General features: G+C 37.7%; 2 protein-coding genes across 7 annotated transcripts in view; both read left to right on the forward strand.

Annotated features, from left to right (window-relative positions):
• The window catches only part of GFOD1 (Gfo/Idh/MocA-like oxidoreductase domain containing 1), a 74,437-nt gene extending 70,939 nt beyond the window's left edge, over window positions 1-3,498 (forward strand). Inside the window, exons 3-4 of one of the 2 annotated variants that reach the window (XR_014317060.1) lie at window positions 2,002-2,095; window positions 3,172-3,498. The gene's annotated coding sequence lies outside the window, so the exon portion shown is untranslated. Of the gene's footprint in view, window positions 1-2,001 lie in introns of both variants that reach the window. The other variant, XR_014317059.1, reaches the window with a different exon arrangement.
• Window positions 3,499-9,023: 5,525 nt separating this feature from the next.
• On the forward strand, window positions 9,024-27,443 carry LOC309875524 (TBC1 domain family member 7-like). 5 transcript variants are annotated; one of them, XM_082755068.1, is made up of 10 exons: window positions 9,024-9,059; window positions 9,942-10,146; window positions 10,578-10,721; window positions 11,447-11,527; window positions 15,092-15,279; window positions 16,613-16,750; window positions 18,441-18,586; window positions 26,119-26,248; window positions 27,045-27,127; window positions 27,306-27,368. In XM_082755068.1, exons 3-10 carry the CDS (start codon window positions 10,610-10,612, stop codon window positions 27,322-27,324), a joined length of 897 nt encoding a protein of 298 aa, XP_082611194.1. In that variant the 5' UTR covers window positions 9,024-9,059; window positions 9,942-10,146; window positions 10,578-10,609; the 3' UTR covers window positions 27,325-27,368. The 5 variants fall into 5 exon arrangements, with proteins under 5 accessions (XP_082611194.1, XP_082611195.1, XP_082611197.1 ...); XM_082755069.1 differs by having other exon boundaries at window positions 10,601-10,721; XM_082755070.1 differs by lacking the exon at window positions 9,024-9,059 and adding an exon at window positions 9,195-9,217.
• Window positions 27,444-27,958: the final 515 nt, after the last annotated feature.

Here is a 27,958-nt window from a genome sequence, read left to right on the forward strand (position 1 = left end):
GTAATATATTTTCCCCTTGGGAATGCTCCAAGTAGTGAACTGAGCACCACAAATCTTGATGTGTTCCCACATCTTTGCTTTAAAATGAACAAATGTGGCAATCTACTTGCAGCTACAACTCCATGAGCTGGTTCCCGAGAGATGAGACCAGGCTGTGGGCAGATGGAGAGCACCAGTCCTTGCTCCTGGACCCAGCTTTGTTCCTGCCTTCCCCGAGTACTGGCAGCAGAGACCGTCTGTGCAGCCATATGGTTCATGTGATCTGATTTTGCTGGAAACCCAAAACATGTTTTTTTCACTGGATTACTTTTTAGGCAGATCTGTTCCCTGATCTGATTCATTATCAACAGCAATTCATGACAGATCACTTTAATAACAGAATGTAAATAGAAACTGGGTTGCCAGGTTGCCCATCTGCCAGAAATGTGATTTTTCTTTTTCCCCCCATTGGATGAAATATTCAGTATAGTAACTGTAGAATAATAAACAGGTCCAAAAGAAAAAGTGTATGGAGGAAAAAAAAAATAGGTTCTGCATTTCCATAAGAAAGGATATACATATAAGCAAATGTTTCCTAGGAAAGTGAAGGCTCTCTCCTCCAGACATTGATGCACAGTTATCTGTGCCGCAGAAGTGGTGTACATACAGAGTCTTAGAGCAGCCTTTCATAGTCTGCTCCAATCTGTTTTAATAACTCTGCCTTTTGCAGTTAATCAAATCTTGCAGACTAAAGCCTCTTGCAGAAATTATATCGCATCCAAGCAATGACGAGTGCCTCTGAATGCAACTGGCTTTGTTGCTTGTGCAAATACATTTTACCCAGTGTTTCAGCTGAACCTGAAAAAGCTCAGACCTACTTTTCAGTCCTCAAGAATCCAGAGATAGCTAGAAATGGAGCTTGACTTACAAAATGCATAATGCATTTTGTTTGATTTTTTTTTTTTTTTCCGTACTGTTGCTCCTAAATTGCTAGATTTTTTTAATGTTTCTTTTCAGTAGTGTTAATTGTTATAAATTCTGAAGTATCTGGTTTAAAATAAAAATAAAAATAAAGGAGTCTCCTTACCATGACAAACTCGCCAGATCAAGAAGAAAGGTAATCACACAGGCAGATTCACAAGAAATGCAAGAAACACAAACATTCCCAGGTGCTGACGACTAATTCTCTGTCCTGTTAAATTCTTAGAAATATTCCAAGAATGATTTTCGGCTTAGATCAATTTATATTTTTCTGTATCACTCCTGTGTCACAGTTTGGAAGTTAGCGCACAGCAGAGACTATTCCCACCAACCAAGTTGCTTGTAACCACCCCCTTTTAGAGATTATGAAATTAATGATAGGGATGTGGGCCATTCTGTGCCAATTGGCCTTGGTGCCAGAGGGAGGTGGCCCCAGGCCACTTTATCTGCTACTATGGATGTGGCTTAGATGTGAGAGCTAATTGTAAGAACTGGAGGATGTTGGTATTAGAAAACTACTGCATTAAAAATGAGTCTACCTCTGTCCCAGAGCTAGGAAGCTCAGGTATAGACTGTGCTGAGCTGTTGCAGCAGAACGTATTTTGGTTAAAATAGACAATTTTTCCATTCCCTGTTCTATGCCTTTTGCTTCCATTTCCATAACAGCAGAGTCAGTATCCCATAGGACACCCTGCCCTTCTGGCTACAGAAATTGCTAGCTCTGAATAATTTGTTTAGGACTACAGGAGGAACAGGGCCTCCATGGAAAAGTGACTGAGTCACTTGCTGATTAGACAAAGCTCACAGCTATCCACCCACATTTGGCAAATTGCTTCCTTAAAAGCTTACTGCTTGCACATGCTTGAAGTACCTTGTAAACATTAACAATTCCTCACAAAATGAGCTCTTGTGATTATCTCCATTTTGCAGCTGGCAAGGTGGAGGCAGAGGTGAAGTTGGTAGGATGTCTATGAAGAATTTATCTTTTCTATTAATTTCCTGCTTCTTTGTTTGTTTGTTTCTTTTGTTTTTCTGAATTAGATTTGCTTTCTCCCTGTGGCTGAACCCATGACTTGAAATGTTGCTGTCAGAAGGCCCTCCAAGTGTCCAAGTAAAATTTCTCATTCTGGACTAGGTATGAGTTTAGGTCTTTATGGAATTTCAGCTTGGTTGGAAATAGTTTCACAAATAAGATTAAAAAAAAAAAAAAAAAAAAGTTTTTATTTACTTGGAGCTTCGAACTATTTTAATGGCATTTTTTGTAGTTATTGTTTTCTCCTTTTATGGAGTGATGGGTCTGAATTGTTTAGCATTAAAAAGATTTTAAAAGTGGAAGGTTTGAAATTGCAAGCTGCTATTTTAAAATACATGTGGAGATATTTGTGTTTGTAACAGGATCTCAGTGGTTTTATGAAGTAGGTACACACCATTCATGATTTTAACCTTGTCTTTTGAAAACTAGAGACAAAGTGGTAAACCATGCTCTCCAAGGCCACACAGAGCACATCTATGACATCCAGATACTAGATCCTGCTGCTTTAATTTCTGGTTCCCTTTAAATAGTTCTTAAGCCTAATATAATTCTCATACATTATAATTAATATACTTAGTCATATATAATTAACATCTAATTAGCTGCTGTGGTTTGTGAATGCCAAATAAGCTAGTGTTGTCTGCACAGTCTAAGTTCAAATCCATCAGTTTATAAAAGTGCTAGCAACACCAAAGCCACTACCAACAGCTTTATCTAAGCAAATAAATTTTGTGCAGCCCTGTCTATGGAGGTGAAGGTGAGCGACTGCATGCTCCAAGAATTGATTTTTAAAACCAAGTGTGAGGAATGTTTTAACAATTCGTGTCCATAAAGAACAATTCTGTTTGAATCCTGTCTGCCTCTGGGCCCTGCACTGACAATTTAATTCTTGAACCACAGCTGCAGTGTGTCCCAGTCTCCCCCTCATTCTAGTCAATTTATCACGTCTTCAGAAAACACTCCTTAAATTTATGAACCTGCTTGCTTTTGTTATTCCGGACTTCTATTTCTAACACTGCTATAGATGTGTCTGTGAATGGCTGGGGAAGAATGTTTTAATTACTTGTGAAGCGTCAAATAAGAAAGCTGTTTGTGTTTGATGTCTGGGAGTTTCAGAACAACTGATAACAACTAGTGACTGTTATGGGATACTATGCGGATCTTTGGTATCTGGTTAGGGGGGCCGAGAGATTAAGAGGAAGGAAAAAGAAGCTGAAGGACGGCTGGGAGACAAGACCTGCAGAGAATGTTCTATAAACTTGGCATGGTGCCAAGTAAGTACAAAGGGGGAGAGGAAGACTACGAGCCTTCAGCATGAAAGACCCCTAGAGACTCCCAGAAGAGACCCCCAGAGGAGACTGCGCATGCTCCAGTAGGAGGGACTGGACCCCGGAAGCTAATTATAATAATCTATTTTTTTTAGAAGTAGTAATGAATATGTATTAGTCTAGGAGCATAAAAATCAGCTGCTTGATGTAACTGGTGTGCATCCTGGTGGAGTGGAGACTCCCGGTGCACCCAGCGCTGTTTGCTTACCTCTATTCCTTTATATCCTTTTAATAAATCCTATTTTTTCATTTAATCCTAACTTGAATCCTGAGCCATTTATTACACAAGCTTATAAGATCAGCAGCAGATCTATGTGCTCACCAGGAAATCACTAAAATAATCAATCAGCCTGGAAAAGTGCAAGTCAGCATCCAAAAAAAGTCCAAGTCACTCCACAGTTCTGTTTGACATTTCAAGAAATGGTGTTAACCCTACAGTTCATACTGCTCAGTTTGGCAAGGATTTCTGGTAAAAACAAACAAAGAAACAAACAAAACAGAACAACAACAACAAAAACCTTCAAAGATAATTCTTTTTATTTCCCACTGGCAAGTTCTCAGTGCTAATAGCAGCAAATCATCACCTGGAGAGGCCGAAGACAATCACCCCAGTGTAAATTTGGAATTTATGAGGTAAACTGTTCAGTGTTTTTTACGGTTTTCCATTATTCCCTGTAACAGTAACCAGAAAGCAGGACATTGGTGCTACTTTTAGTGACTATGAGAAAGGGACCTGGAAGGCTGAGACAGAAAAACATGATCGGGAGGGAGGTGGAGACTATTTTGTCTTATCACAAAACAAACACCACTCAGCCATTCTGGTTTAACAGCTTGTCTTCATGTGTTAAAACAAGCCTCAAAACCATGACTGATATAATGTAGAGTAATTAACTAGTTGCTGCTCAATCCTTTAAATGAGTGTGCTAGCAAAGCCCTCTGAGCTCCACGGAGATCAAAAGCCAGCTTGCGTACAAGTCTCCCCACCCCCCCTTGGTAGGCAGGCTTTTGGAAAGAAGGTGATTAAGTGTCAAATTACTCTTTGGGGGTAGTGCTGCTGCTGCGTATGCTGCATGGCTTTGGTTGGATCTGAGCCTTTCACCCCTCGTTAGTGATCCCAGTGAAGGCACTGAGTTAGGTTCTTCCTGCTGACCCTAGGGAGCAGATTGGAGCTATTTTTATTTTTTTTTAATGTTATATTAGAGCTACCAGATAACACGGCTATTGAACTCCATGGCTAAATCCTCAAGCATGGTCGCCAGGTGCTGCTCTCACTGTGGGTGCTGGCAAAGGAGGGTGGTAATGGTTGAGCGACACCAGCTACTCGGACCCGGCTGTTAAAATGCCACCTTGAAACATTGGCCAAGTGCTCACTGTAGAGAATGTCTGCTTCAGATCTTCCCAGGGACTGAAACAAATCGTCTCCACCTTCATCCTGGGTCACGGGACTCAAGAGGAGTCAAACCCTTTGTAACTCCTTCTTCAGTCCACTGCACTGTGCAGCTTGTCCAGGCCCTAAAGTTTTGGGGGTGCTTGGTTGAGTGAGAAATGCAGATCCAACCTCCATAGCCAGCTGGTGACCTTGGATTAGCCTCTAGGCACATTTCTGGCTGTGATACAAGAAGTGCTGTGAGGATGAAACATGGCCGTAACTCCAACTTGCTGTCTCATGTTTGTGTCAGGTACTTTCACATTGCCACATTTTTTTCTCCATCTCTGGCCATATAGCGTAATCATAATAGCTATACCTGATCTGTATGCATGATCTCTTCATTAAGACTCTCAAGGCCTGACATTTAATTTTCCCAATGTGCCTAAACTGACCAACATTTGTCTCATTGTCATCTCATTGTCCCATCTGAATTAAAGAGAAGCCAAACAAAAGATTATTTGTGACTATTCAATTATTTGTTATTATGTTGTGCCCCAAATATGCCATGTTCACCGACAGAACAAAGCATGGTTTTGTTACTATTTAAAAACTCACAATCCTTTTTTTCAGCCAAAAACATCAATCACATCCTTTGAACTCAGCTAGTAGTCAGGTGTGTAGAAGAATCAGAGCATGCACAGTTGATATCTGAGGTTAAGCAAGATATCCAAGTTATGATTGGAATCCAGAAGACATCCTAAAAATCATTAACATGATCTTAAAACAAATCCATTTACTACTGGAGTGAGGAACTGCATTTTGGTATTCCCTTAGTAATTGTCTTGCAGTTTCCATATGTCTTCAGACAAAAGCATGTCATCTCTGAAATGCTCTCATTCTCTAACAGAAAGGGAAAACAGAGAAGTAGGACACATCTGCACTCAGCTTTCCCAGTTCAGCTGCTCATCAGGTGTTTTTGGCCCTGTGGGCCTTTACTTTGCTGCCATTTGGGGATGTGTATTCATGATTACAGAGATAGTGTTTGGTCTGCTTGGAGGCAGACATGGTGCTGCCATGCTGAAATGAAAGGCTAGGTTCCTTTTTGCTGCCAAATTGTTTTATGATATTTTTATTACCCCAAAGTGTTTTTGTTTTGTTTTTCATCTCACTTCAATGAGGATTGAGTTAGAAACACTTATAGCTCCAATGTTTGCATTCTTCTCTCAGGTAGGATGTAAACAGCAGAATGATGCTGTTTTGGCCAGGAAATGGGGCCAAGCTTTTCTCAATCTGCTGATGGTCATAATGAAAAGGTTCTGTGAATGTGTAAGTAAATTTTCCTTTCCATTAACACAGCCCTACTCACTATCTGGAACTGTTCAGGCTCCTGAAGAAACAGAAGATTGTATGTTAGAAAAGCTGAAATTACCAAATTTATAACTCCATTCCAACACATTAATCATGTACTACTACAATAGGAACAAGGGATGGTGCGTGAGCAAACTAAAAGTATGCACTGGTTTTGATATACAGTGAAGATATCCTCAGCCAAGCGTCCCTAAAAAAGGAAGTGCATCTTCAGTTAGTTCAGAGCAAATGAAACTCACCTGGAAACTGCTTATTTTTTGTATGTTACAATATGCATTTAATGACATAGAAATATGGACCTCTGTGCTGTGTAAAATCAATGTTCCATTGCTTTGCATTTTCATCTTTTGGTAATTTCACACAATAAGGTGTGCTTCCAGTAACCATCTGCAATTCCACTGATAGGTCAGGCATACATGAGAGAACAAAGCCCAAAACACTTTCCAAGAACTATAATATTCAACAGCACAAAACTCCCATAAAATTATTCCAGCTTTAAGAGCAAAAGCATTACTTTTCATGAACCATGGGCACAATACAGTTCATATCTTGCAAGAAATAAAAACATTAGCAATGCCCTTTTGGCTTCCTTCTCATGTGACTTTGTATGTCAGTGAGTAATTCACTTTTGCAATACAGACCTATTACTAGAAAATACAAATGCATTAAAACTCAAATTAACAGATAAAGGTGAGAGATGCAGTATGCTACCAGGATGCTAATGATTTTGGCTCTGCTATCTGAGATAATTCCAAGTCAATTCCAAACCTGTTCCCCTTTTATCTTTTATGTGTTATATCTTTTTGGATGTTATTGCACTTAAAAAAACAAACAAACTAACATTTAGGTTATTATTGCTCCAAGAGATGCCTTGGAAGGTATTATTGATTAAAGATAATTTAACCAATCAATGTTATTATAAACAGTCTTTCACTCAGCTGGTTGACTCCTGCAGCTATTCATGATGAAATTCTGCTTTCATTTACAATGGCAACAAATAGATTCCATTGGTAAGAATGAAAATAATTCATCTCCCTAGACAAAGGACAATCAGATCATCAGATCATTATTTGGTTTAGGAACATGTAGACAGTTTAATATGTTGATTTAAGTAATGCAATCACCTGTGTGCTTTGCAACACTGAGTTACAGCACATAGAGTCATTTAGCCATTTTCAGTGCAGGTGGATGTACAAGGGTAGTTGTAAAGAAATAAGGCTGTTAAATAAAGATGGATAAATATAATTAAAATATAGAAAACATAAATAAAATAAAGAAAACAGTAAGCATGTCCAAATGTTGATAGGGCTTTTTTTTTTTTTTTTTTTTCTTAAAAAAATAGGTTTGTAGGCTTTTTTTTCACTTTATATCTGTCACTAAACAATGGTCTTTGTCATCATTAGCAGTTCATGCTAAGCCTATGCTTTTAATTTCGATTATGTTTTGAAAAGTCTCTAATTAATTTATTTAATTAATTTCCTAGTGATCTAAATATAGTGACCGGTAGTCAGATTTACAGTTGGCTTTGGCTGGGATTCCACTATAAACTATTAAATAAATGTTAGAAACTGTTTACAGACACCATTAAGAAAAATGGTGTGTTTCAGAAACGTGACTGAGAAACCTGCAATATGTAGAGTTTAGAAACTTTTCTAGGGGGACCATATTATTAATTTTTTTGGGTGGTGGTATTGATTTTATGCTATATTTTCATGCAGCTAAACTTTTCGGACTTATTTTTACTATTTATTTGATTAATCAAAGCCATCATTATTGCATTAACCTGATACAAATCCACAGCACAGCACCTGGTAGCTCAGCTGCTTAAAAGATTTTTGTATCTGCTGTGCAATGAAACAGTAATAAAAAGAATTGTGCTAGCTTCAGCCCTTTTTAGAGCACCACTAAAGCTATGTGACACATATTGACGAGGTCAAGAATAAGTACTTTTAAATGACAGAGATGTGATTGAACTTCTGTAGCATTTTCCTGAATCTTGTGATACTGGTTAGCTGCCAGCAGCACCAAAGGGGTCTCGCACAGAGGCAACTGCCACCTATCGACAAAAGATGCGTACAATGCCAATGCTTGAAAACTGCAAAAAATGGCACCAGGCTGCCACCTGCTGCTGTGCAGAATTACTTCAACAAACACATTTGTGAGGCCACACCATCAATCCTCGACGAGCTGGCTCCAACAAAAGCGTGCCCATTGTGCAGCAGCGTGCTTTCCTCTAGGCATCCAAAAAGCGTTGCTCAGGATGATAGAAAGGGAAGTTCTGTCTGCTTGAAAACAGGCCACTTATAGGAACCTAAAAAGCTGTCTGGAGGGGGATCTAGCATTCTGAAGTCTCAGCATTGTTGGCTGAGGTGTTTGATGGTTAATGATCCTGCTTCCAGAAAGGGACCGTGAGCTGAAAACTCAAATTCTGGTAAAAGAATCTGCCTATCCCTTGCAGTCGGGCAGCATAATACTGGCCAGATCTCAAAACTCTGAACAACGAAAACATGAAGAAATTAAAACACGGTGTCCCGTGATTTTGGCAGCACAGGGTGATTTTTGGGTGCTGGCCTTCCCCCCGTGAGGGCCTTCATCTGATGTGAGAGGTGGAAGTTTTAGCGTCGGGCACAGAGGAAATCTCGTTGCAAAGCCCAACAGCTTTCCACAGGTTACTGTGACTAAACCGTCCCTCCCCGTCACAGTGGATGGCCCACACTGCTAAGCATAAAACAGTAAATAACACAGCGTGGGTAGAACTTGTATGAGGGATGACGTTTTGCTTTTCTTTTGTTTGTTTGTTTGTTTGTTTGTTTGTTTGTTTTGTTTTTTGGGCTTTGGAGTTTTTAACCCTTCTTTGTCCCATCCCCACGCGCCCCGCCACGGGGCGCAGTACAACCGTTGGTCACGCGCGGCGCGGCTCAACCGCCACCGTGTGGGCGGTGCCCGCGCATGCGCCGCGCGCCACCCGGTCGCCGTGTGGGGCCGCGTCCGGATGCTGGAGGTGGGGGCCCGGCTCCGGGGTTTGCTGAGGGGAGAGAAGGGGGGGAGGGAGTTATTAATTACCGTAATTAGGATCGCATCGGTTCTTTCTTATAGATGGTGCTCGTAGTCGGCGTGTTGTTCCTGTTCTATGGCTGTACTGTCAGCTCGCCGCGAATGGTAGAGGCTGAATGTTTTCTAAGTAGCGCGTATTAAAGTCAAACAAATATTTTAAGGGTAATTGAGCGTCTGTACCGCCTGAACTCAGCTTGTAAGGGCTGCTGAGCCCTTAAATGCACAATGCGTGAATATCACAGTCGTTTTCATGGGGACAGCGTGTAACTGGAATATCCTGCAAGTAATATAAATATTTTTTCCTCTGGCTTGGAGATGGTATTTGTCTGATCTCAGCATTAATTCAGGCCTTTGCTGCTTTATATTTTTCCAGTTGGTCTTGGCTGTGATCCTACAAAGCACTCAGAATGGACTTAGTTTGAAAAACAAATAGGTCTAGTGCATATGCAAGTTTGCTGCTTGAAAAAATGTGACCTTATATCTGCAAATGCTGTGCTCCTATTGTGTGTGCTTCAGTTTAGCAAGGAAAAGAATAATTTAACTAGGAAACGTTTTTGATATGTAATTCACCTGTTGCTGTCCCTCAAAACAAATAATTTTTCTCCAAATTTTGCTATTGTCACTGGGCTTAAAAGTTGAGGTTGTTTGTAACTCTTCTGAGAGTTACAAAGTTGTAACTCTTCTGAGTTACAAAGCGTAGTTTTATCGTATTTGTAAGCCTGTAAAGGAGAGGAGAGAATTGATATTTAAAGGTTTGAGCTGCATTGAAATATGAATGTTTGTTATGAAACACATAGTTCTCGCTACAATAATTTACCATTGTTTCCAGTGCAAGGATGAGACAGTTATGTCCATTTAGTACCAGAATGACAAGCTCAAGAGTGGGGGTGTTACGGTGCCTGATAACAACATGAACATTTAATTCAAATCTGCAACTTAAGAACAAAACTACAGATCTAGCCTTATCCTTTCCTATCACTTCTGTGTTACTGAAGCCAACATTGGCTTGCTCTTGCCTCTGGTTACCTTGTCTGGTGAGTATGAAACCTGATGAATTTTACTTATTTGTATAACGGTTGCATGTGGTTAGAATTTCTGTAGCCAACATTATGTCAGGCTCTTAAATGTAGTTTTATATTAGTTTTGAAATATATGAAATCACCTAAGAAGAGACTCTCCAGCATGTTTTGAAACTGTAATGTAATTTACTGCAGGAATAATAGTGTAAAAAAATGACTGTATTTCATTTCATAATTGAATATATTTAGATCTTGTTTAGGTCCAGTTTTTATTTTTATTTATTTTTATGATCGTTTATGTTAGCATATGATGTAGAAAAATCTTGGAAGACTTTCATATTCTGTAGAGTTTATTAATATTATAGAGACATAGGCAGTCAGTTTTTATCAGTGTGCAGCAGTATTTGACTTTAACATAATATGAATTTATACTTGTAACTCAAAAGGGGAATTACTGTTTCTCCAAAAGAAATCAATCATGGCTGACGACTCTCAGAGAAACTTTCGCTCCGTGTATTATGAAAAAGTGGGATTTCGTGGAGTTGAAGAGAAGAAGTCACTGGAAATTTTGTTAAAAGATGACCGATTGGGCAAGTCAATTTCATTCTTTTCTCTATTCATTTGGTAATTTAGCATCAGGAAGGGGAGGGTATAATAGATGGTTTGTAACAGCTGCGCTTAATACTCACTAAAGTTTTTCATCCTTTACCTTTAATCTCAGTTTGTACTAGCAGTCCTTTGAGTTTCAAGGAGTTGAGGATATGAATTGTAAAAACTATTAAGGATCTGTGCTTGCATGTTTTTTTCTCTCATTCTCTATGCTTAAGTGAAAAAAATTAGTGAAAACAATTTTATCTGAAAATACATATCGTGCTGTATACATAAATACGTATCATGCTGTTAGTTCTGTCTAACCTCAAAATGATGATTTTATTATTGCTGTTAGTCTTTGAGGAATGCCTGTAACGGAATAAAAAGATAAAAGTTGTCCCTTTAACAGAGTGCTTAATTGCTGTGACTTAGCAACATCGCAACAAAATGCCTATAAAAATGGTAGTTTCTTCCTAGTGAAAGCTGGGGCAGCTATAGTTTTGTTGTAAATCAAGCCAAGGTCTATTGTTTTCCAGAATAAATACTGTTACAGTTTATATAGCGCATTCTATTCCTGACTGAAGTGGTGAAAGCATTTGTAAGTAACAAATCATGAAAGTGGAGATTTCTATCTGCTTGTCATACTTCAGTAATTCATAGACTGGGGACTATTGATATATTAAAATTTAACATTTTTCTTCAATTTTTTTTTATTTCTCTACAGATATTGAGAAGCTTTGCACGTTTAGTCAAAGGTTCCCTCTCCCATCCATGTATCGTATACTGGTGTGGAAGGTTCTTTTAGGTATGAAACACAGCATCTGTGATTCTCCGAGGAAATGAGCACATAGAATGTGCTCTCCCTTTCTCTCTCAGCACTTATGACATGGATTATTCTGTACTCTCATTTACTGACATATTTAGTCTATTTTTACATCTACTGTGGATGCACAATAGCAGTTATAAAGCTTAACATCACATGCATATTTCCTGAGAACTTTTGCAGAAGTGTGCAGAGAAGAGTGTATTTTAGTCTTAATGTTATCCAAGTAAGTCTATTGGAATGGATTTAAAAGGTGGCTTTTAAGGCACTGATACTTGATAAGGTTTTCAGTTCTGTTCCTAAAATAAAACACAACTGAGTTGAAGTAAAGTGGTGATTAAACTTGAAAAGCTAGGCAAGCTATGGAAATGGATGTTTATTTTTAAGAGAAGCTTTGTGTTCTTGGTTTGAAGATTTCTTCTGGTTTTGGTTCTGTATTTGAATGGTATTTGCCAGTGAAGAAGTTACGAGGCCAGAGAGAAAGTATGGCATCCCCAGAAACAATAATAAAAAATAAATAATAAAAGAAAAATTCAATTTTCTTTGGAGGGTATCTGTCAGATGACCAATTGAAAAGTATTAATGACTTTGCAGTAGGTGGTCAAGTGTGTCAGATTTATTGGATATGAAGTGATGCTGCTTGGGGACAGGAGGGGTTGTGGAGGCCCCAGGTGTTCTGACCTGTACCAGGTATCTGGAGAGGTTCCCATAGAGTTACCAAGTGTAAAGAAACACTGCTGTACTGGTTGTGGAGTTAGGTTGTGTGACTGAATCTCTGAAAGAGAAATGTGACCTATTGCACTCTTGGTGGCTGAGCATGCCACTGCTGAAAAGCTTGAGGGTGACTCCTATGCTAAGTGTTGTATCACTACAGCTGTGGTCACACCTGGGATGCTGCTTCGTCAGGGAGACACCTGCAGTGTTTGTCTGCAGGTTGGCTGCAAGCTGCTGTCTTCTGTCCTCTGCAGCCATCCTGCTTTTCCATTGGCTGTTGGCTCTCTTGAGTATGCGATACAGTTCCCCTAACCATCTCCTGTCTGAGGATTTTGACATGTGATTCATAGATTGATGGCTCTTGCTTCAGATTGAGTAGTTGGGGAAAAAAAAAAAAAAAAACACTAATTTTTTATCCATTTCAGGATGCTTGTTTATTTTAGGTTCTGCCATAATCTTGAAAGTTCAAATGTATTCTCTTTCTCTTGTTTCGGTCTCCATGTGCACTACACATGGAGTTTGAAATAATGTATTAGGAAGTTTTATTTATTAAATGAACAGTGTGTGGAAAGTGTAAGATGTAAAGTGTTGAAGTTCTTATACACTTGATGAAATTCTGTATTGATTACAGAACTAGCAGTAATCCTATCTGATAAAAATCTCTGCAGTTAGAGCACTAATTTTAGGATGAAAAGGAATCTTGTAACCCTGGGCCTAAGTGAAGCAGTCAGCATCCTTTAAAGAATTTGTAACAGGAAATATAGCATAGGTGTTTTGAACAGGTAACTTAGTACAAGATCCTTCAGCCAAAATCGTAATAGCAAAATACAGTCTCTTGGCAAATTTGCAACTCACTGCAGAGCCACTGGTATATCTTTGACTGTTTTAGATAGGATGATTTATGAATCCATGTGATTATATAAACTGCAATGATTTTTAGGCTAGTTCCACCTGAGTTAATTGTATGGAAAATTACCTCAATATCTGTGTACACAAGAGGAAGGTTTTCAAAGCCTTTTTAATTAATTTATATATATATATATATTATTATTCTGTATTTTAAAAGCTTTTAAAATAATTTATTTCAAGTACACAACCTGTAATTTTGTGTACTCCCTGGGTGACCAAGGGATTTTCTTATGCTGCATTATAGTGTTAACACTGATTTGAAGAGCTGGCTTTCTAAATGGCAATACAGAAGCTCTTTCCCTAAATTACTGGAACAACAGTTCCATTTCTGGTGGGAGGTATTAAATCTCTAAATAATGTTAATACTTTAACAGAAGGGATTCTGTCCTCTCAGCAGAATCATTTCAGACACCTGCCAAGCCTTGGTGCTGTCCCAGGTTACATGGTATGTCAGCAATGTCTCTTAACTTCCTGTTCAAGTATGACTTGTGATGGTGTTGAGGCTAAAATGTTTTTTTGACATCCCTGTGTTAAGATTCTTTTCTGTCAGCTCAAGGCAGTCTTCTCTATTTAAGCAAAGCAGTTGGCAGTGTGTACATACATAGTTGTTGACTCTGTTTTTGCATCACATGAAAAACGTTCTGATCTGTCCCGGCTTCTGCAGTGCAGGTGGATTTGCAGTTGGGAAATAAGTTGTTACTGTCTGTTGTGCTTGATACTAAAACTCAGCCATTTAATGGTTTAACACTTGACAACAATATTTTTATTTTAAATGAGAGATGAAAGGAGCAGGTAGCCTGTTTAAGGACTGAGTTTTGAAGAATATTTTGTTCTCGTGGGTTTTTACACTAGAAGGAGTTCTGCTCCACTGGTGGTATGCAAGAGGCATTTTTTTGCTTTGGTGTTTCTATTGAAGCCAGTGACAGTTCGGTTTTGAACATCAACGCACAGTAAGGTTGAGCCTTGAGTTAGGGGAAGGATAGAGTGAAATGTTGAGCATCGCTTCTGGATATCATAAACAACTCTTTTTTTTTTTTTCTGCCTCTCTACTCGGATACATTTAATTTTTTTTTTCCTCCTAGGGAACTAGAAAAATGTACTGTACTGAGAAAGTTAAACTTGCATTGAAATTTGGGTGTTAACTCTTAATCTTTAATACTCAACTGTGGGATTGATTTTGCTTCTGAATGTTCTTTTAGAGAGGATTAATGTCTATGGTACAGCGCACTAAGAAGTTTCCAGCGGAGTTCTACCAGTAAACTTAATAATGAGATTGGGATGTACAGTATGTTTGCATTAGTTAATTGCATTTATATATTTTCTGGTCATCTCAGATGAAGCGTATAATTTCAGAACAAAAACAGCTAGCATATATAAAAATCATTCTGTATTTGTTTTGTTTTCAAAATAAAATGAAGCTACACACAAATATGCAATTAATACTGTATTAAAGCTTACAGATAGGTATAAAAAAGTAACAAGTCAGATTCACAATTGAAAAATAGGACTAGCTTGGTGAAGAAGGAGAGTACACCAATAAAGTTATTTTTCATTTGTCCCAGTAGTGACATTTCTTACCAGCACATTAATGTAATATAAAAAGGAATTAGCATTCATCTGTTGAAAATTTCGTAGAAGAGCTTCATAAACAATTCTCAACAGTTGATGAGAAACAATAGTACAAGTTTAGATTTTGTCTATGCTTGATTAAATACATAGTTTATTTTTGTTAATCTAATGCTAAAGTGCTTTCTTAGCTTTTCTTCTTGGAGGATTTTCTCCCTGTATTCTTTGAACAAGATCATAGAAAAATTGCACTGCCAGGTCTTACATTTTTGTTGGCAGATCCCTTGGAAAGGGAATTTAGAGTGCTCCGTTTTTTCTCTTTACAGTTGCTTTTTTTTTTTTTCTTTTGCTTTTTAGGAATTATTCCTCCTCACCATAAATCTCATGCCTTGGTGATGAACTTCCGGAAGGAGCAATACTGGGATGTACACCATGCCCTTCGTGTAATTCGTTTTATCAATGATTCTACCCCACAGGTAGATGTTTTCCTCCGCATACATCAACTGGAATCAGGAAAATTGCCTCGAAACTTGGCGTTTCCTTTGGTGAGCTGTTGTTTTGATATTCTTTTAAGCATACTGGCTAACTTTATGCTATATTTTTATACTTATATATTATTATTTTTTAGCATGTAGCTACCCTACACTATAAGCCCGTGAGAAACTGAGCTGCATGTAGCAAAAGTACATGTAGATAAATTCATGCAAGGGGAAAGGAAAACAGAGAAATGCTGTTATAAAATAAGGTATTTTAGTAGAAGTGCTTTTCTTTTTTTGTTCCCTTAAATACTTATTTTAAGACATACAACTTTAAGTGTCTTTTATATATTTCCATTACTAGGCTTTTAGCCTTTTTTTATTCTAGTTTTCACTTTAGTTTCTTCATAGCAATGAAGTCAAAATGACTTGGTACTGGATTTTCTAGATTGTTCACTTTCCTACAATGAGGATAATTCACAGCCAGTACAAGCAGTGATATGTAGCAAATTACATCATGTTTCTAAATAACTTGTTTTAATATTTGTAATTGAAATGAATTGTAATCTGCACCAAAGCTTATGATACTACAGTTTACTGCTACTGATGGTTACGTGAGGACAGACCATGGATTTGCATCTGTCTTGTTACCCCAAGTCCTAGTATAGTCAGTACTGCCTGCTGAATGAAAACTTTAAGAAACACAGGGTAAATATAGTGCCTCTCCTGATGCATCTTCCCAGTTGAGAGGCTTCCAGAGCTAGTTGTTGCTGGCTGGTTTAGACTTAACTCACCTCTATTACTATACCAGTAATTGTGTTTTAGGCATGCTGGTACCTTTTGGTAGGAAAGTGTAACCTCTGGAGAAGGGAAGATCGTATGCCCACCACATGCTCTAGTCTTGTATTGTGGGGAATAATCACCTGGAAAAGGTATTTATTTCTAGCTATTGTGTAGCTAACACCCATGGCAAAGGTGTTTGAGGGGCCTGTTTCGCAAGGAAAATATCTGCTGCTATGTAGTAAAAAACTTAATGTGGGGCATAGAAGTAGGAATGTTGCTATGCCATTAGGAGGTAATCTCTTTTAAGAATATTTGAGAACTTCGGATCAGATTTTTTCCAAATTCCTGTTGTCTGCTTGGTTTTAAAAGCAAGACAAGTCTTATTTGTTCTGCTTTAATAGGTATCTGATCACCATAATGCAGCTGTTGCCCAGTGCCTTATTTATGAATGAATATTTATTTATGTTTATTATGAACAGGTAGTATTTATCTTTATATGCTTTGGTTCCACTTTGGTTTTGCAAAGAGTAGGCAAAAGGAATGTAAGAATAACTTAAATCAGGCAGTCTACTTCTTTGTAGTTATTTTTTGTGGTTTTTTTTTTGGCTTTGTTTTCCAGGAGCCAGAAGATGAAGTGTTCCTTGCTATTGCTAAAGCAATGGAGGAAATGGTGGAGGATCCTATAGAATGCTATTGGCTTGTCACTAGCTTTGTTAATCAGCTGAACAGCAAGCACAAAGATGCATTGCAACAACTGGTAAGGGAAAGATTTTTTTTTTTTTGTGAAGAGAGCAGTAAGTAAGGGAGAGTAAGGGAGAAGGAAGTCATAGAAAGCATGCATGCTGGGTGTTTTGGAAGTTGCAATGTATGGAGGTAACCACAATGTCAGAGGCGGCATCCATGGATTATGTTCTGGCAGGAGCAGTGCTTTTTGCATTGTGATGGTATTCTGCTGTAGGAAACTTTGTCCAAAATAGCAAACAAAACCAATTTTTTAATGTTGCATTGTAGGTTTTGCCTTTTTTTTTTTTTTTTTTAAAGTTAGCTGAAGCTTACATTGTATTTAGGTGAATTATGTTTCATACAGTTAAGAATTCTCTTTATTCAAAGCAATTAAAGATATAATAAACTTAAGGACATCTTGACTTAGGTCTTCTGCTTTTTTGGCTGCATCCCTGGCATTCATATGCTGTTCACTGGATGACAGTGAGGCAATGCACAATTGTTTTGCTGTATAAATGAAGCAGGGTATTTTGTGTCTTCAGAAAGACAGCATGTTACAAACTAAGTTACAATTAGAAGTGTAACAGGACTTTGTCACTGATCATTCAAATGCTCTCAGAGAATGTTAATTTTGAATTTCTGTATTACTGCTTTATAAAAGTGATTATAAAGCAAATGCGTACTTATAAAAAAAAAGTTCATTTGTTATACAAAAGCTTTTGTAATTCTTCAAATAGTCGTAAAATATAAACATTTTAGTTAATATCCACTAATATAAAAATATGAGCATCTGCTCTGGCAATCAATGAAAACCTGTTGCAGAAGATGATGTATGTCCTTTGTTATTCTTGGAACACAAAAGTACATTTTAAGTCTTTTCTGCTTCTACCAGAGGTGATACCAACTATACCAATTTCTGTATCTTCTTTAAAAGGACAGAGGAGCCTTTTTAAAGAAGGTATGTGCCTCAGTTACATAGGGATGTCTCCCTAAGTTTTTATTTTAATGTACACGTTGCAATGTTATAATGTGGATGAAGGAAGTGCTTTTTTTTAAATTTGAAAGCTGAAGTTATTAGCTGCTTATCTAATTATAAGAAAAAGTATAAAGACAATGGAATTTATGAAAATGTGTACTGTTACATTAGACTTTAAGCAAAATGAACATTATTCACATTTTTAAGCCTATTTATATGATCTTTGTTGCCTTTTCTAAATGCTTCATTTTCTTAAACAAGAAATCAATATCCAGCTTTTATTATATTGCACAGGGATTTGCTCTGATAATTGTTTTTCTTGTTTTCACTGCACTGTGTGTAGGTTTTTATGATGCGTGCTAAGATTATTACCTTTGAGGTGAATGAAACTCAATTTTACTTGTGAAGATAGCAGTGATTATTGCAGGTTTAATCTCTGCATTTCATTAAGCTCTTGAACACCTCATTGCATTAGTGAATAGTGTGTATTTTGGAAATACTGCTAGTGATCAGCAATTTAAAGAACCTGGGGCTATTTATTTACTGAAGTACTAAATTGCAAAAATCAGTGATACTTTTATTTTGGAACACCAAGATTTAGTTAAAATAATGTAAGTTCAGTATTTTAACGCGTGTTTTTATGCTTGCAGGTCTTCAAAGACACATCTTGCTTTACAGAGTGCTGTAATAATGGAGGAGAGGATACTTTGATGTTACTTATCCTAAAATTTTCCGATTCCTTTTTCAGCCAAAAATTCTGGAGCAGTATTTGAACATTGAAGATAACAGACTCCTGATGCACCTAAAAGCATGTGCTGCAATGAGCAAACTTCCCTATGATCTTTGGTTCAAAAAGTGTTTTGCAGGCTGTTTACCTGAGTCCAGTTTACAGAGGCAAGCTCTTTTTTTTTTTTTTTTTTTTTCCCCTTTCTGTTTGTAATTGCATAGTAATTTTAGCTCCTTGTTACCATAAGCAGGCAATGAGCTTTCTGTATCTTTATCTGTAATGAAGGTTATGAAGTTAGCTTTATTGCTGACTTGGCAATGACAAAATTTGATTTGATCCCACTTGTTACTGATGTGAGGTAATCTGAGCGTGATCACTTCTGGTATTGACATGTAAAAGGATGGAGTTAAATATAGTGGCTTATTCTGTTTCACACTTTTTGCCTCCTAGGATTTAAAACTCCAAATCCCCTCTTAGTGATAGGCAGCTGAAAGTAGTTAGTTTTCAGTTTTTTAAACCAAAATGACTCCTTAGGGAGTGATTATAATACTGTATTACCACCAGATGAAAAAGATTTTGGGAGTGTTGGTTTTAATTAAAAAATAAATACTATGGCAGGTTAATCATTACAGAGTTCTTAAAATAGTGCATTATATCAGGATTCCATGGTTGGAAATAGGCTGTCCAGCTTTTAAAAGGGGGAAGTTCTTGTGCATGGTAATTTTCCAAAGGGCCTTTGAACTGAAGCTTCTATGATTTCTCTAATTCTGCCATCTGAAAACTCTTGGAAAGTGGAAAATTCAAGTTAAATGGAAAGAGGCATAAAGTTTCTGCATTAACATAGATACTGCTAATAGCTGAGCTAGAAGTGGTACAGAGAAAACAATGGTCTCATTTTCTGCCGCCTTTTAAAACTTTGAGAAGAAACAAAGTGCAGGGGAAATCCTTACTCCAGAACCTCCAGGACTTCAGTGGCTGCTATAAAAACGCTGTCCTGGTTTCAGCTAAGATAATTTTCCTCCTAGTAGCTGTTAGGGCGGTATGTTTTAGGATAAGAATAATGTTGATAACACGCAGATGTTTTAATTGTTGCAGAACAGTGCTTACACTAAGGGAAGGACTTTTCATCTTCTCACTCTGTCCTGCCAGTGGGCAGGCTGTGGGTGCAGCAGGAGCTGGGAGGGGACAGACCCAGGACAGCTGACCTGAACTGGCCAAAGTGGTATTCCGTACTGTATGGGGTCATGCTAAACAATATATAGGGGTGGCTAGCCAGGGTGGAGGGGCCAGTTGCTCGGGGTTAGGCTGGGTCAGCAGGTGGTGAGCAATTGCATTGAACATCACTTGTTTTGTACACAATATTAGTAGTAGTACTATTATCATTATCATCATTTTTTCCCTGTCTTTAATAAACTGTCTCTATCTCATGACACAGGCCTCATTTTCCTGTTTCTATCCCCCATCCCAGAGAGGGAGGGGGGAGGGTGAGTGAGTGGCTTTGTGGTGCTTAGCTGCTGGCCGGGTTAAACCACAACAAACACTAAAATTGAGAGTTTTGTTGAATGCTATATAGAAAAGATACTTTGCTTTATCGTGGTAGAGTTGTTTGCAGTCTGAATAATGAGTGCAGTCTTTCTTGCTTATCTGGGTTTTTACTTTTCATGAAGGCAAGTGTAGAACAGCTGTTTTTTAAAATATTTCCCCCCACCACCCCTTAAGAAAATATGAGGGTTTTAGGGAACAAGCTATAAGATTAATATTAATGCTTTTCAGTCTTGTGGTGCAGTGGTCTTTTGAGGTTGTGTACGTTCTACTGTTGGCAAGAAAGGTGTCTGACAGAAAGCAATTCTTGTTCCAAGAACTGAAAGAGTTGGTGGCAGACTTTTTGGTGTTATCCTTTGTGCTGCGTGGCCGTCATTACATATGTAGTTCTTTTTACCAACACCTGTAAGGCTCTGAAGTAGTCCATGAGGTTGTGTGTGATGTGAAGGTTAAAAGCTTTTACTGCTGTTGGGGCCACAGAAATTATGTAAGCATGTATAAAATGTTTGTTACATCTTTATAGACAATTGAATATGTGTGATTTGTCTGTATCTCTGTTCCACATTTGTATTTATAGGCTCATTTTTAGCAGGTAACAATTGACCTGGTTTCATCCAGTTTTCTCTGTATGAAACTTAATACAGTTTGTCAGTAGATGTGACTGTTCTGCCTGGGACTTGCCAGTCTCCTCAGAAATTCATTTCTGTAGGCTGCTGGGATACAAAATGACCTCCGCAAGCATTAGGAACCACTTTCCATGTCTTCTAGTAGATGTTTTAATATACAGCTTAAAGGATTTAACATTGAGGCTGTCTTCTGGCTAAGAAATTTGCAATAGAACAGCTTTGCTGTTGAGGATTCCATTCTTTTGACATTTCTATTGAAAACTGCATATTTTGTGGAGCTGTCTCATCTAGACAGTGTAAAAGAAAAAAATAATCTAGAGGAAGGACTTTGATTTCTGACAATATAAAATAGGAAAATTTTCTGTTTCAACTTCTGTAATTTTGAATCAGTTCATTTACATAAAATGTTTTATCTAGTTAGCGTACTGTTTAGCATTCTCATATTCTATTTTAATTTACTGATGTAAAATAATTTGACCTGAAAATATTTGAATAACTTTTTTTCTTTGTGGTAAATATCCAAATATTGTCTTCTTTATATCACTCTGCAGTAAAAAACTTAGGAGGGTTGGAACTTCTGATGGTGCAGCAATCCTATTTACCAACAATTCTTGTGTGAACATGATAGAAGTGCGCTTTTCCTTGGCAGTTCAGGTTTCTGAATTACTCAGTTGTAATGAAAATAGCCTCATTTGCTAAGGAAATAAAATACTTTGTGGGCAGCATGTGACAGATGAGCTTAGTTAATGCTTGGAGATTCAGTTTGGATTAGAATCTAGAAGCCCGAATGCTTATCTGAAATGTATCTAAATGGCAGCATTGGAACTGCTGAGAACTGAAAACAGGTCTCCAATTCTCCTGTGAGTTTCACTTAGTTTTTCCTCAAGTGAGAGATGACATGAGTGCAGTATTTTTATGATTTAATTTATCTTATGATTTAGTACTACATTTCTTAGAGAGGTTGCTTGCTTTGTCTAAATCGTAGCCTTCTCTGCCAGGCAGCTAAATTTAAATTTCATCATTTTTTCAAAGGTGTACAAGATTTGGATGTGCTATGCAGAAATTTTATCCAATAATGGTGAGATGAATTGTACATAATACCAGCTGTATTCCTGACAAGTGTTGTCATTTCAGTATACATATTGTTTCATAGTACACTTCTACTTTTATCATAAGTAAATGTTGTGCATCAATTTCATTTACGTTGGTTTGGCAAACCAATGTAGAAAGCTTTCATATAGAAACTTTTCTTTCAAACTTATGCATTGTCTTTCCTCTGCTTGTGCTAAATGCTCTTAAAATGTAATAAGCTTCTTTCCAAACGTCTTTAAGGTGCCACATTGTTAAAAAGTAGAGCAGACTGGGCACGCTGAAGGCTCTGTATCCTCAGGGCTCTGTTGTTGCACTTGGAATTATACACAGGCAGCTTCCTAGAACACGAACCTACCTGCCTATAGCATGGACTCCAGAGGGACAGAAAGGATTACTTCTCTCTGAAGTGTGGAGAAAACTGAGCTGCACCTTTGCTTATACTCACCATTGCTCTATTTGCTCACATTCTGCATCAGGGTATCTGGTCATCTGTTCAGCAAGCCCCATGTGTGGAGAGTTTTCAAATGGCGCTGTGTGGAGCCTCAGCTGGAGAGCCTTGCTGTTAAAGCAAGGTGTCAATTTTGCAGCTTCAGGTCTACAGGCCAAATTACACCTCAGCTGTCAGTATGCTCTGATGTAACAGAAATAGTAGAGCTTTGCAGATATGGTTGTGTATAAGCCAGGCATTTTTTATTGCTTTGTGTTGCCTGTCATGTATCATACCCATAGCTGACGTTGTCAGTCCTCAGTGAAGACTTAGCACAGTAATAGCTGGTGGGTTGGGATGGGTTTAGGTTAGTGGCCTCTGGTAATTTGTTTGTGGCAAAGTATTCTGTAGTTCTCCTGAAATCCTACTGCCTTTCAGACTGGCACTAATGCAGGTATTAATGTACAGCTTGTGCAGTTTTGCAACTGTGATCTCTGTGTCCTGCATAAATTACATCAGTTGTAAAAATATGAGTCATTTAGCAGAAACAACAGAAATATAAAAGATGCCTTAAATTTACTGTGGAAGGGATGTGGGCTGCTACAGTTTCTCTACTCTACAGAGAAACTTAAGTCACTTGTTTACCTATGTCTAAATAATTGAGCTGCTTCACAGCTGTCTCCATGGCTGGTGCAAGATCAAAGTATGATGTCAGGATGAGACTTGTTTGTACCTCATTGTGTACTTCCACATCTGTTTCCATTGGAAGGATACCTAGATGTGCAGAGGAGCGAGTAGTGGTTCTTATTAAACGTCTATGGACCAGATGACTGCAGGATGAGAACCAGGGAATAAGGTTGAATGAGCCTACCCTGCAGCCTGGGTGTAGCCTTTGCAGGGAGAGGGAAAGCTGTGAGGTTCACAACAACTTTCTCAGAAAAAGAGAGCACAGCAACACTAGGATGCTTTTTGCTCTAGTACCCCACTGTAGTGATTGAGGAACCTGAGAAACGCCCTTGAGAATGTTGTTTTTCCATGCACATACAAATCATGTCCTGGCTACAGAAAAAAAAACAACTCAGTGGAAATCAAGTGTCTTCCTTTGTGTAGTTCTTGCCATTCTCTTTACTTTCATAGCTTCCATTGTCTTTATATTTTTCCTTGTGGTTTTTACTACTATTTCACTGTTCAAGAAACACACACGAGTGCTCTCGTGGCTAATCAGTTACAATTATATGTCACAGAGGATGGTATCATTACAGTTTTTTATGACTTTAGTGTGCACTTCCTTTTTCAGTGGTCCTGAGTAGGGCTAGAAGCACAGTTGCATGGCATACGTTACAGTTTTCCCATCTCTGAGAGGATCAAAAAAAACTGCTAAAAGTTATAATCCCTGACAGTACACTTGATGCTTATATATACAAGTTTTTGGTGTTACTTAAGTAGTGAAAGTATAGGTGTTACCATCAGTAAAGATACAATGCATAAAGGTTGCTATTTTAGGCTAAAATAATCAAAATAATTGTTTCCTTGAAACTGCCTTGTTGTTTTTTTTTTCTATTCTAAGTAAACATTTTTCTGACACAGTTTGTTGCAGTTTCTGGTTCTATGGTACAGACAAGGTACTGATTGCTGGTCTGTTTATCAGTATCACAGTCAGTCCATTATTGCTGTTACTGGTGGAATTATGCTGACAGTACCAAGAGCTGGAAATGTTAAGGGGGAAAAAACAGCAGATACAGGTAGTTAGTGCTAACATCTCATCCACTTAGCAGTGTACCCTCTTCCTGTTAGAAGCTGGTGACTTAGATATTGCGTTTTGTTGGCCAGTGTTAAAATACTTGTTCTGGAATCAGACTAAACAGTAGGAAAACATTTGAGTTTTTGAGCATGAAATATAACCTACTGTAATGTAATTCTGGGGACTGGAGTCAGGGGACTTGGAAGCAAAATATGGAAGAAGGTTGAGTAGTGTATGTTAGAATTAGTAGGTTTATACAGAAACTAACACGGGGTTTAATAAAAACCTGAAAAATTCTTTCCTGTCTTTGAGTCTGTATTGTCATTTGTAGTTACAGTTCTGATGCCCATGAAACACCTGGGAAGCTATGCTTGGGTTCTGAACAGAAAGTTTGGAGAAGGTATATTAGAAGTAAATGGGAATCACTTGTACAGTGTGGAAGAGGAATGTGTTCTCAGTTTTCTCATAGCCTTGCTTAAAGCTTCTAGACTTGACATCAACATCAGTGTAATATCTACAGTGACCACTTGTCCTGAGATGCTTGAACCACAAAGGAAGCAAAATTTTAATTGTTCCCATCCTTGTGGGTTTTGTAGTCATTTTTAATCCTATAAAGGAAGGGAAATAAAAATAAATTGCGAAGGTGAGAGAAATTAGTTATGCCTTTATCCCCCTATCTATCCATGTGGGTTTTTTGTTTGTTTCCTTCATTTTAAAGAATAGTTAAAGAATAGTTGTGGAGATTTTTTTGTATTCTTTTCCAAGCTTCTTTATTATAAGTTAAATTCAGTTAAATTCTGTTTTTTTTTTTTTTGTTTTGTTTTGAGGAATGGAGAGGTAAAAGTGGTGTCAAACCAGCTATATGGTTGGAAGGTTATCAAGATGACAAAGATTTGACTTGAGTCACAGTTTAAAAAATTAATGCTATGTAACAGCAGTAGTCATTCCACTTTAGGAGTTAAAAAAGCCTTTGCTTAAAGGCGTGATACCAACTCGTTAACACAGCTGTCAATGTTTATGCCTTCACGGTGTTCTCTTGGCAGTCCAGGCTGAAGTGCAAGTTCTTCTGAGACAAAAGGTGATGTAAAAATGTTTGTGTTCTGAAGAAACACACCTGTAGATCCAAGTTTGTAGGTGGGCTGCAGAAGATGCTTACCAGTTATAGTTACTGAATTCAGAGATTATGGAGGATAGTATGTGATCATGTCCCTCATGTCAAAGGAGAAATGTTTATTAGAAAGGAGAAACTCTTTTAACAAGTGTCTGGGTGGAGTAAGCGCAGTAATCCTCAGACTTTCTGACACAGCTCTTAAAAGTCAAGAACTAAAAATAATGCAAAACCATAGAAGCTGCCATCTGACAGATGGTTTCACACTGATTTTGGATAATCTTTCATCCCGTGTCTGTTGAGTTGGGCCAGAGATAGAGCTGCTGGCTGAAGGATGTGTTCAAATTTTACAGGCTGTTCTAGTAATGTGGATCTCTTTTAATATTCTCAGTTCTGTTGCTAAAGAACTTGCATCCTTTGGAGGCCTCTTCTTCAGGTTTCTTTAAAACTGTGAGGTCTGGGCACAGCTTCAAAGAAGTAGTAGGAGTGCTTTGTTAATTTTGAGAGAATCTGTGCACAGTGGAATGGATTGAAATACTTCATAGTTGTTCTTTGTCTATAATTTGAGTGTTATGGATATATCTTGCTGATGTATAAAATTTATATCTCATACAGGAAGGACCTGGAATATTTAGCTGTTTGAGATGTAGTAGTTGTGTAGTTCAGAATTTCATCCTTTCGAATTTTCATCTACTTAACTATTTGAAGAGCGCTTTTAGTAAGTGTGCTAGTAAGCTGTTTTTTTTCTTTTTCACTAGGAAAAATTCTCACCCTTACTATGCTATGTAGAATAATTGTCACAGTTAAGGCTATTAAAACAACTTGAGCCTTGCAAACAGTTGCATTTCTAACCAAGAACACACACTATCAATACATTTGTTTGCCATCACTCTATTCTGTACAGATTGAGGAGTTGTTAAAATGTCTTTTATTTACCCTGATGTGAATGTATTTGCTGCTATTCAGTAAAATTATCTGGAAAAAGGTGATTGTAAAGAAAACAAAAAAACAAAAAAAAAACACACTGTCCTAGTAGATAAGGACTAGATAAGTAGTAGATAAGTCAGGTAAGATAAGTAGATAAGTCAGGTAGATAAGTAGATAAGACAGGTAAGGACTACAGTAATGTGTAGTGATTGCTTTTTCATCTTTTTTTTTTCTAGAGTTTGGGACAAAATTATTAGTGGGTCCTGCAAAATTCTTGTTTTTGTTGCTTTGGAGATATTATTAACCTATAAAATGAAAATAATAGCACTGACTACAGCAGAAAAGATCACCCAATTTTTGGAAAATGTAAGTACTCTTCTGTGCTTCACAATTACCATCTATGGTTTATAAAAGTGTTTTGTATATCATAAACATACCATAAGGAGCTATTACATTATTTCCTGAGAGTAGTGCTGTAGTACCAAGGTGCAGGGAGGAATGAGACGAATAGTTGTTTCTATTTTTCTAAGGTAAAGCTTTCATAGAATGAAACGATTTTTTGCTTTGTGTAATGTATTACTTATGTTTGTGCAGATTTGACAATATTCTTATGATATTGAAGAGTGTTTCTGTGAAAGTAAGTGCAGATGAAGTTAGGTTCATTTTTCCAGAACCTCCATGTAGGGCTGGAGTCTGGCACCCTTTGTATTCCTTTACTGTGTCAACCTGTAGGCTCAAAGCACATTGTTTGTTGATGTAAGGATGATAGGATCTTGAACTTGACCCTGAACTTTCCTTCTGTGGATGGTAGTGAGCATGACAGCAGGGTTGTAGGATCCTAATGTAAGCTGGATTAGATGGATTAGATACGTTTGTGGTCATGGATGGCCAGTACGAGTAATGCCTAATGTCAGATGAGAGGTGTAAAGTGAGAGATGCCTGAGCGGACACCTTCTCTTGTTTTGTAAATAAAAGTTTTATATTTAAAATGTGGGAGTAACATGGTGCATGTAGGGCTGAGGGGTGGTAGGATGGAGAGATTAGATTATAGTTTAGCTTTGTGTAAAGAGATGAAACTTGAACTTGAGGTTTAAAATCTTTATTTGAAACAACAGTCCAAATAAAGTACATTGACAAGGCATCTTAACCCAATCTTTTGCAGATTCCTCAAGATAACACTGATGCTATTGTCAGCAAAGCAGTGGATCTGTGGCACACACACTGCGGGACTCCAGCACACTCAGTGTGAGAATTTTCTTTGTTTATGGAAGTTTGGGGAAACAGAAAGGACACTTAAAGTTTCCTTTTACTGTGATTCCCTTATCATGGTGTAAAGTTCTTAATTTCTTCTTCTGTGTAAAGATGCTATTAAAGCAGTTTATGGCATAATGATCAATGTGTAAATATTTTTCAACAAATATAGATGGAGCGAGGATACCTAGTGTGATGTGATCATGTCCAGAGTGTTTCTTGGCCAGCCAGCTACAGTACTCTGATTGCACAGTGTGTTCTAAGGCTTTTGGGGATGTAAATCTAACTCCTGAAACAAGGTAAATAAACTGGCTTGAAAAAAAAAAAGTATGCCAGCTTATACTTGATATTGCTAGTTACTACTTGGAGGTGCTTTTAACGTGAATATACTGAATGTCTGCTAGTTTGCTGAAACTTTTTGATGAACAAAAATCATTCCTTTGCTGGAATGGAAATGTGCGTGTACTCTGTGAATACTCTAAATGTGCAGGTAAGTGTTCTGGAAGAGGCATCACGAATTTGAAGCAGACATCGCAACAACCAGGTGAGACATGCTGTTCTGAAGTATCTCAAAATACTTCCTTTATGTCAGCCAACTCTGTGTGGCTTATGGCTGCACCTTGTTTTTTGTCTTTCTTTAAGTAAGATGATCTAGAAAGGTGTATAAATTCCACTATGGTTTGGAAAAATTAAATGCAAACAATATTCTGAAAAGAGTGATGTCCTGAATCAAGATTAGAAGTGTCAGTTAGCGTTACTACTTTCAGACTTGTCAGCGAGTGTTCTGCCGATCACTATCTGAAGGCTTCAAACTATCTGAAGGCT

Source organism: Aythya marila (genome assembly GCF_965140915.1).
Source record: "Aythya marila genome assembly, chromosome: 2".
Taxonomy (NCBI): domain Eukaryota; kingdom Metazoa; phylum Chordata; class Aves; order Anseriformes; family Anatidae; genus Aythya; species Aythya marila.

Excerpts from the sequence above, each read along its gene's own strand:
- LOC309875524 (XM_082755068.1), top strand. The coding sequence starts at position 10,610 with ATGGCTGACGACTCTCAGAGAAACTTTCGCTCCGTGTATTATGAAAAA. Across the intron at positions 10,722-11,446 it reads GTTAAAAGATGACCGATTGG|ATATTGAGAAGCTTTGCACG; the intron begins GCAAGTCAATTT and ends ATTTCTCTACAG. Across the intron at positions 16,751-18,440 it reads AAGATGCATTGCAACAACTG|CCAAAAATTCTGGAGCAGTA; the intron begins GTAAGGGAAAGA and ends TTCCTTTTTCAG.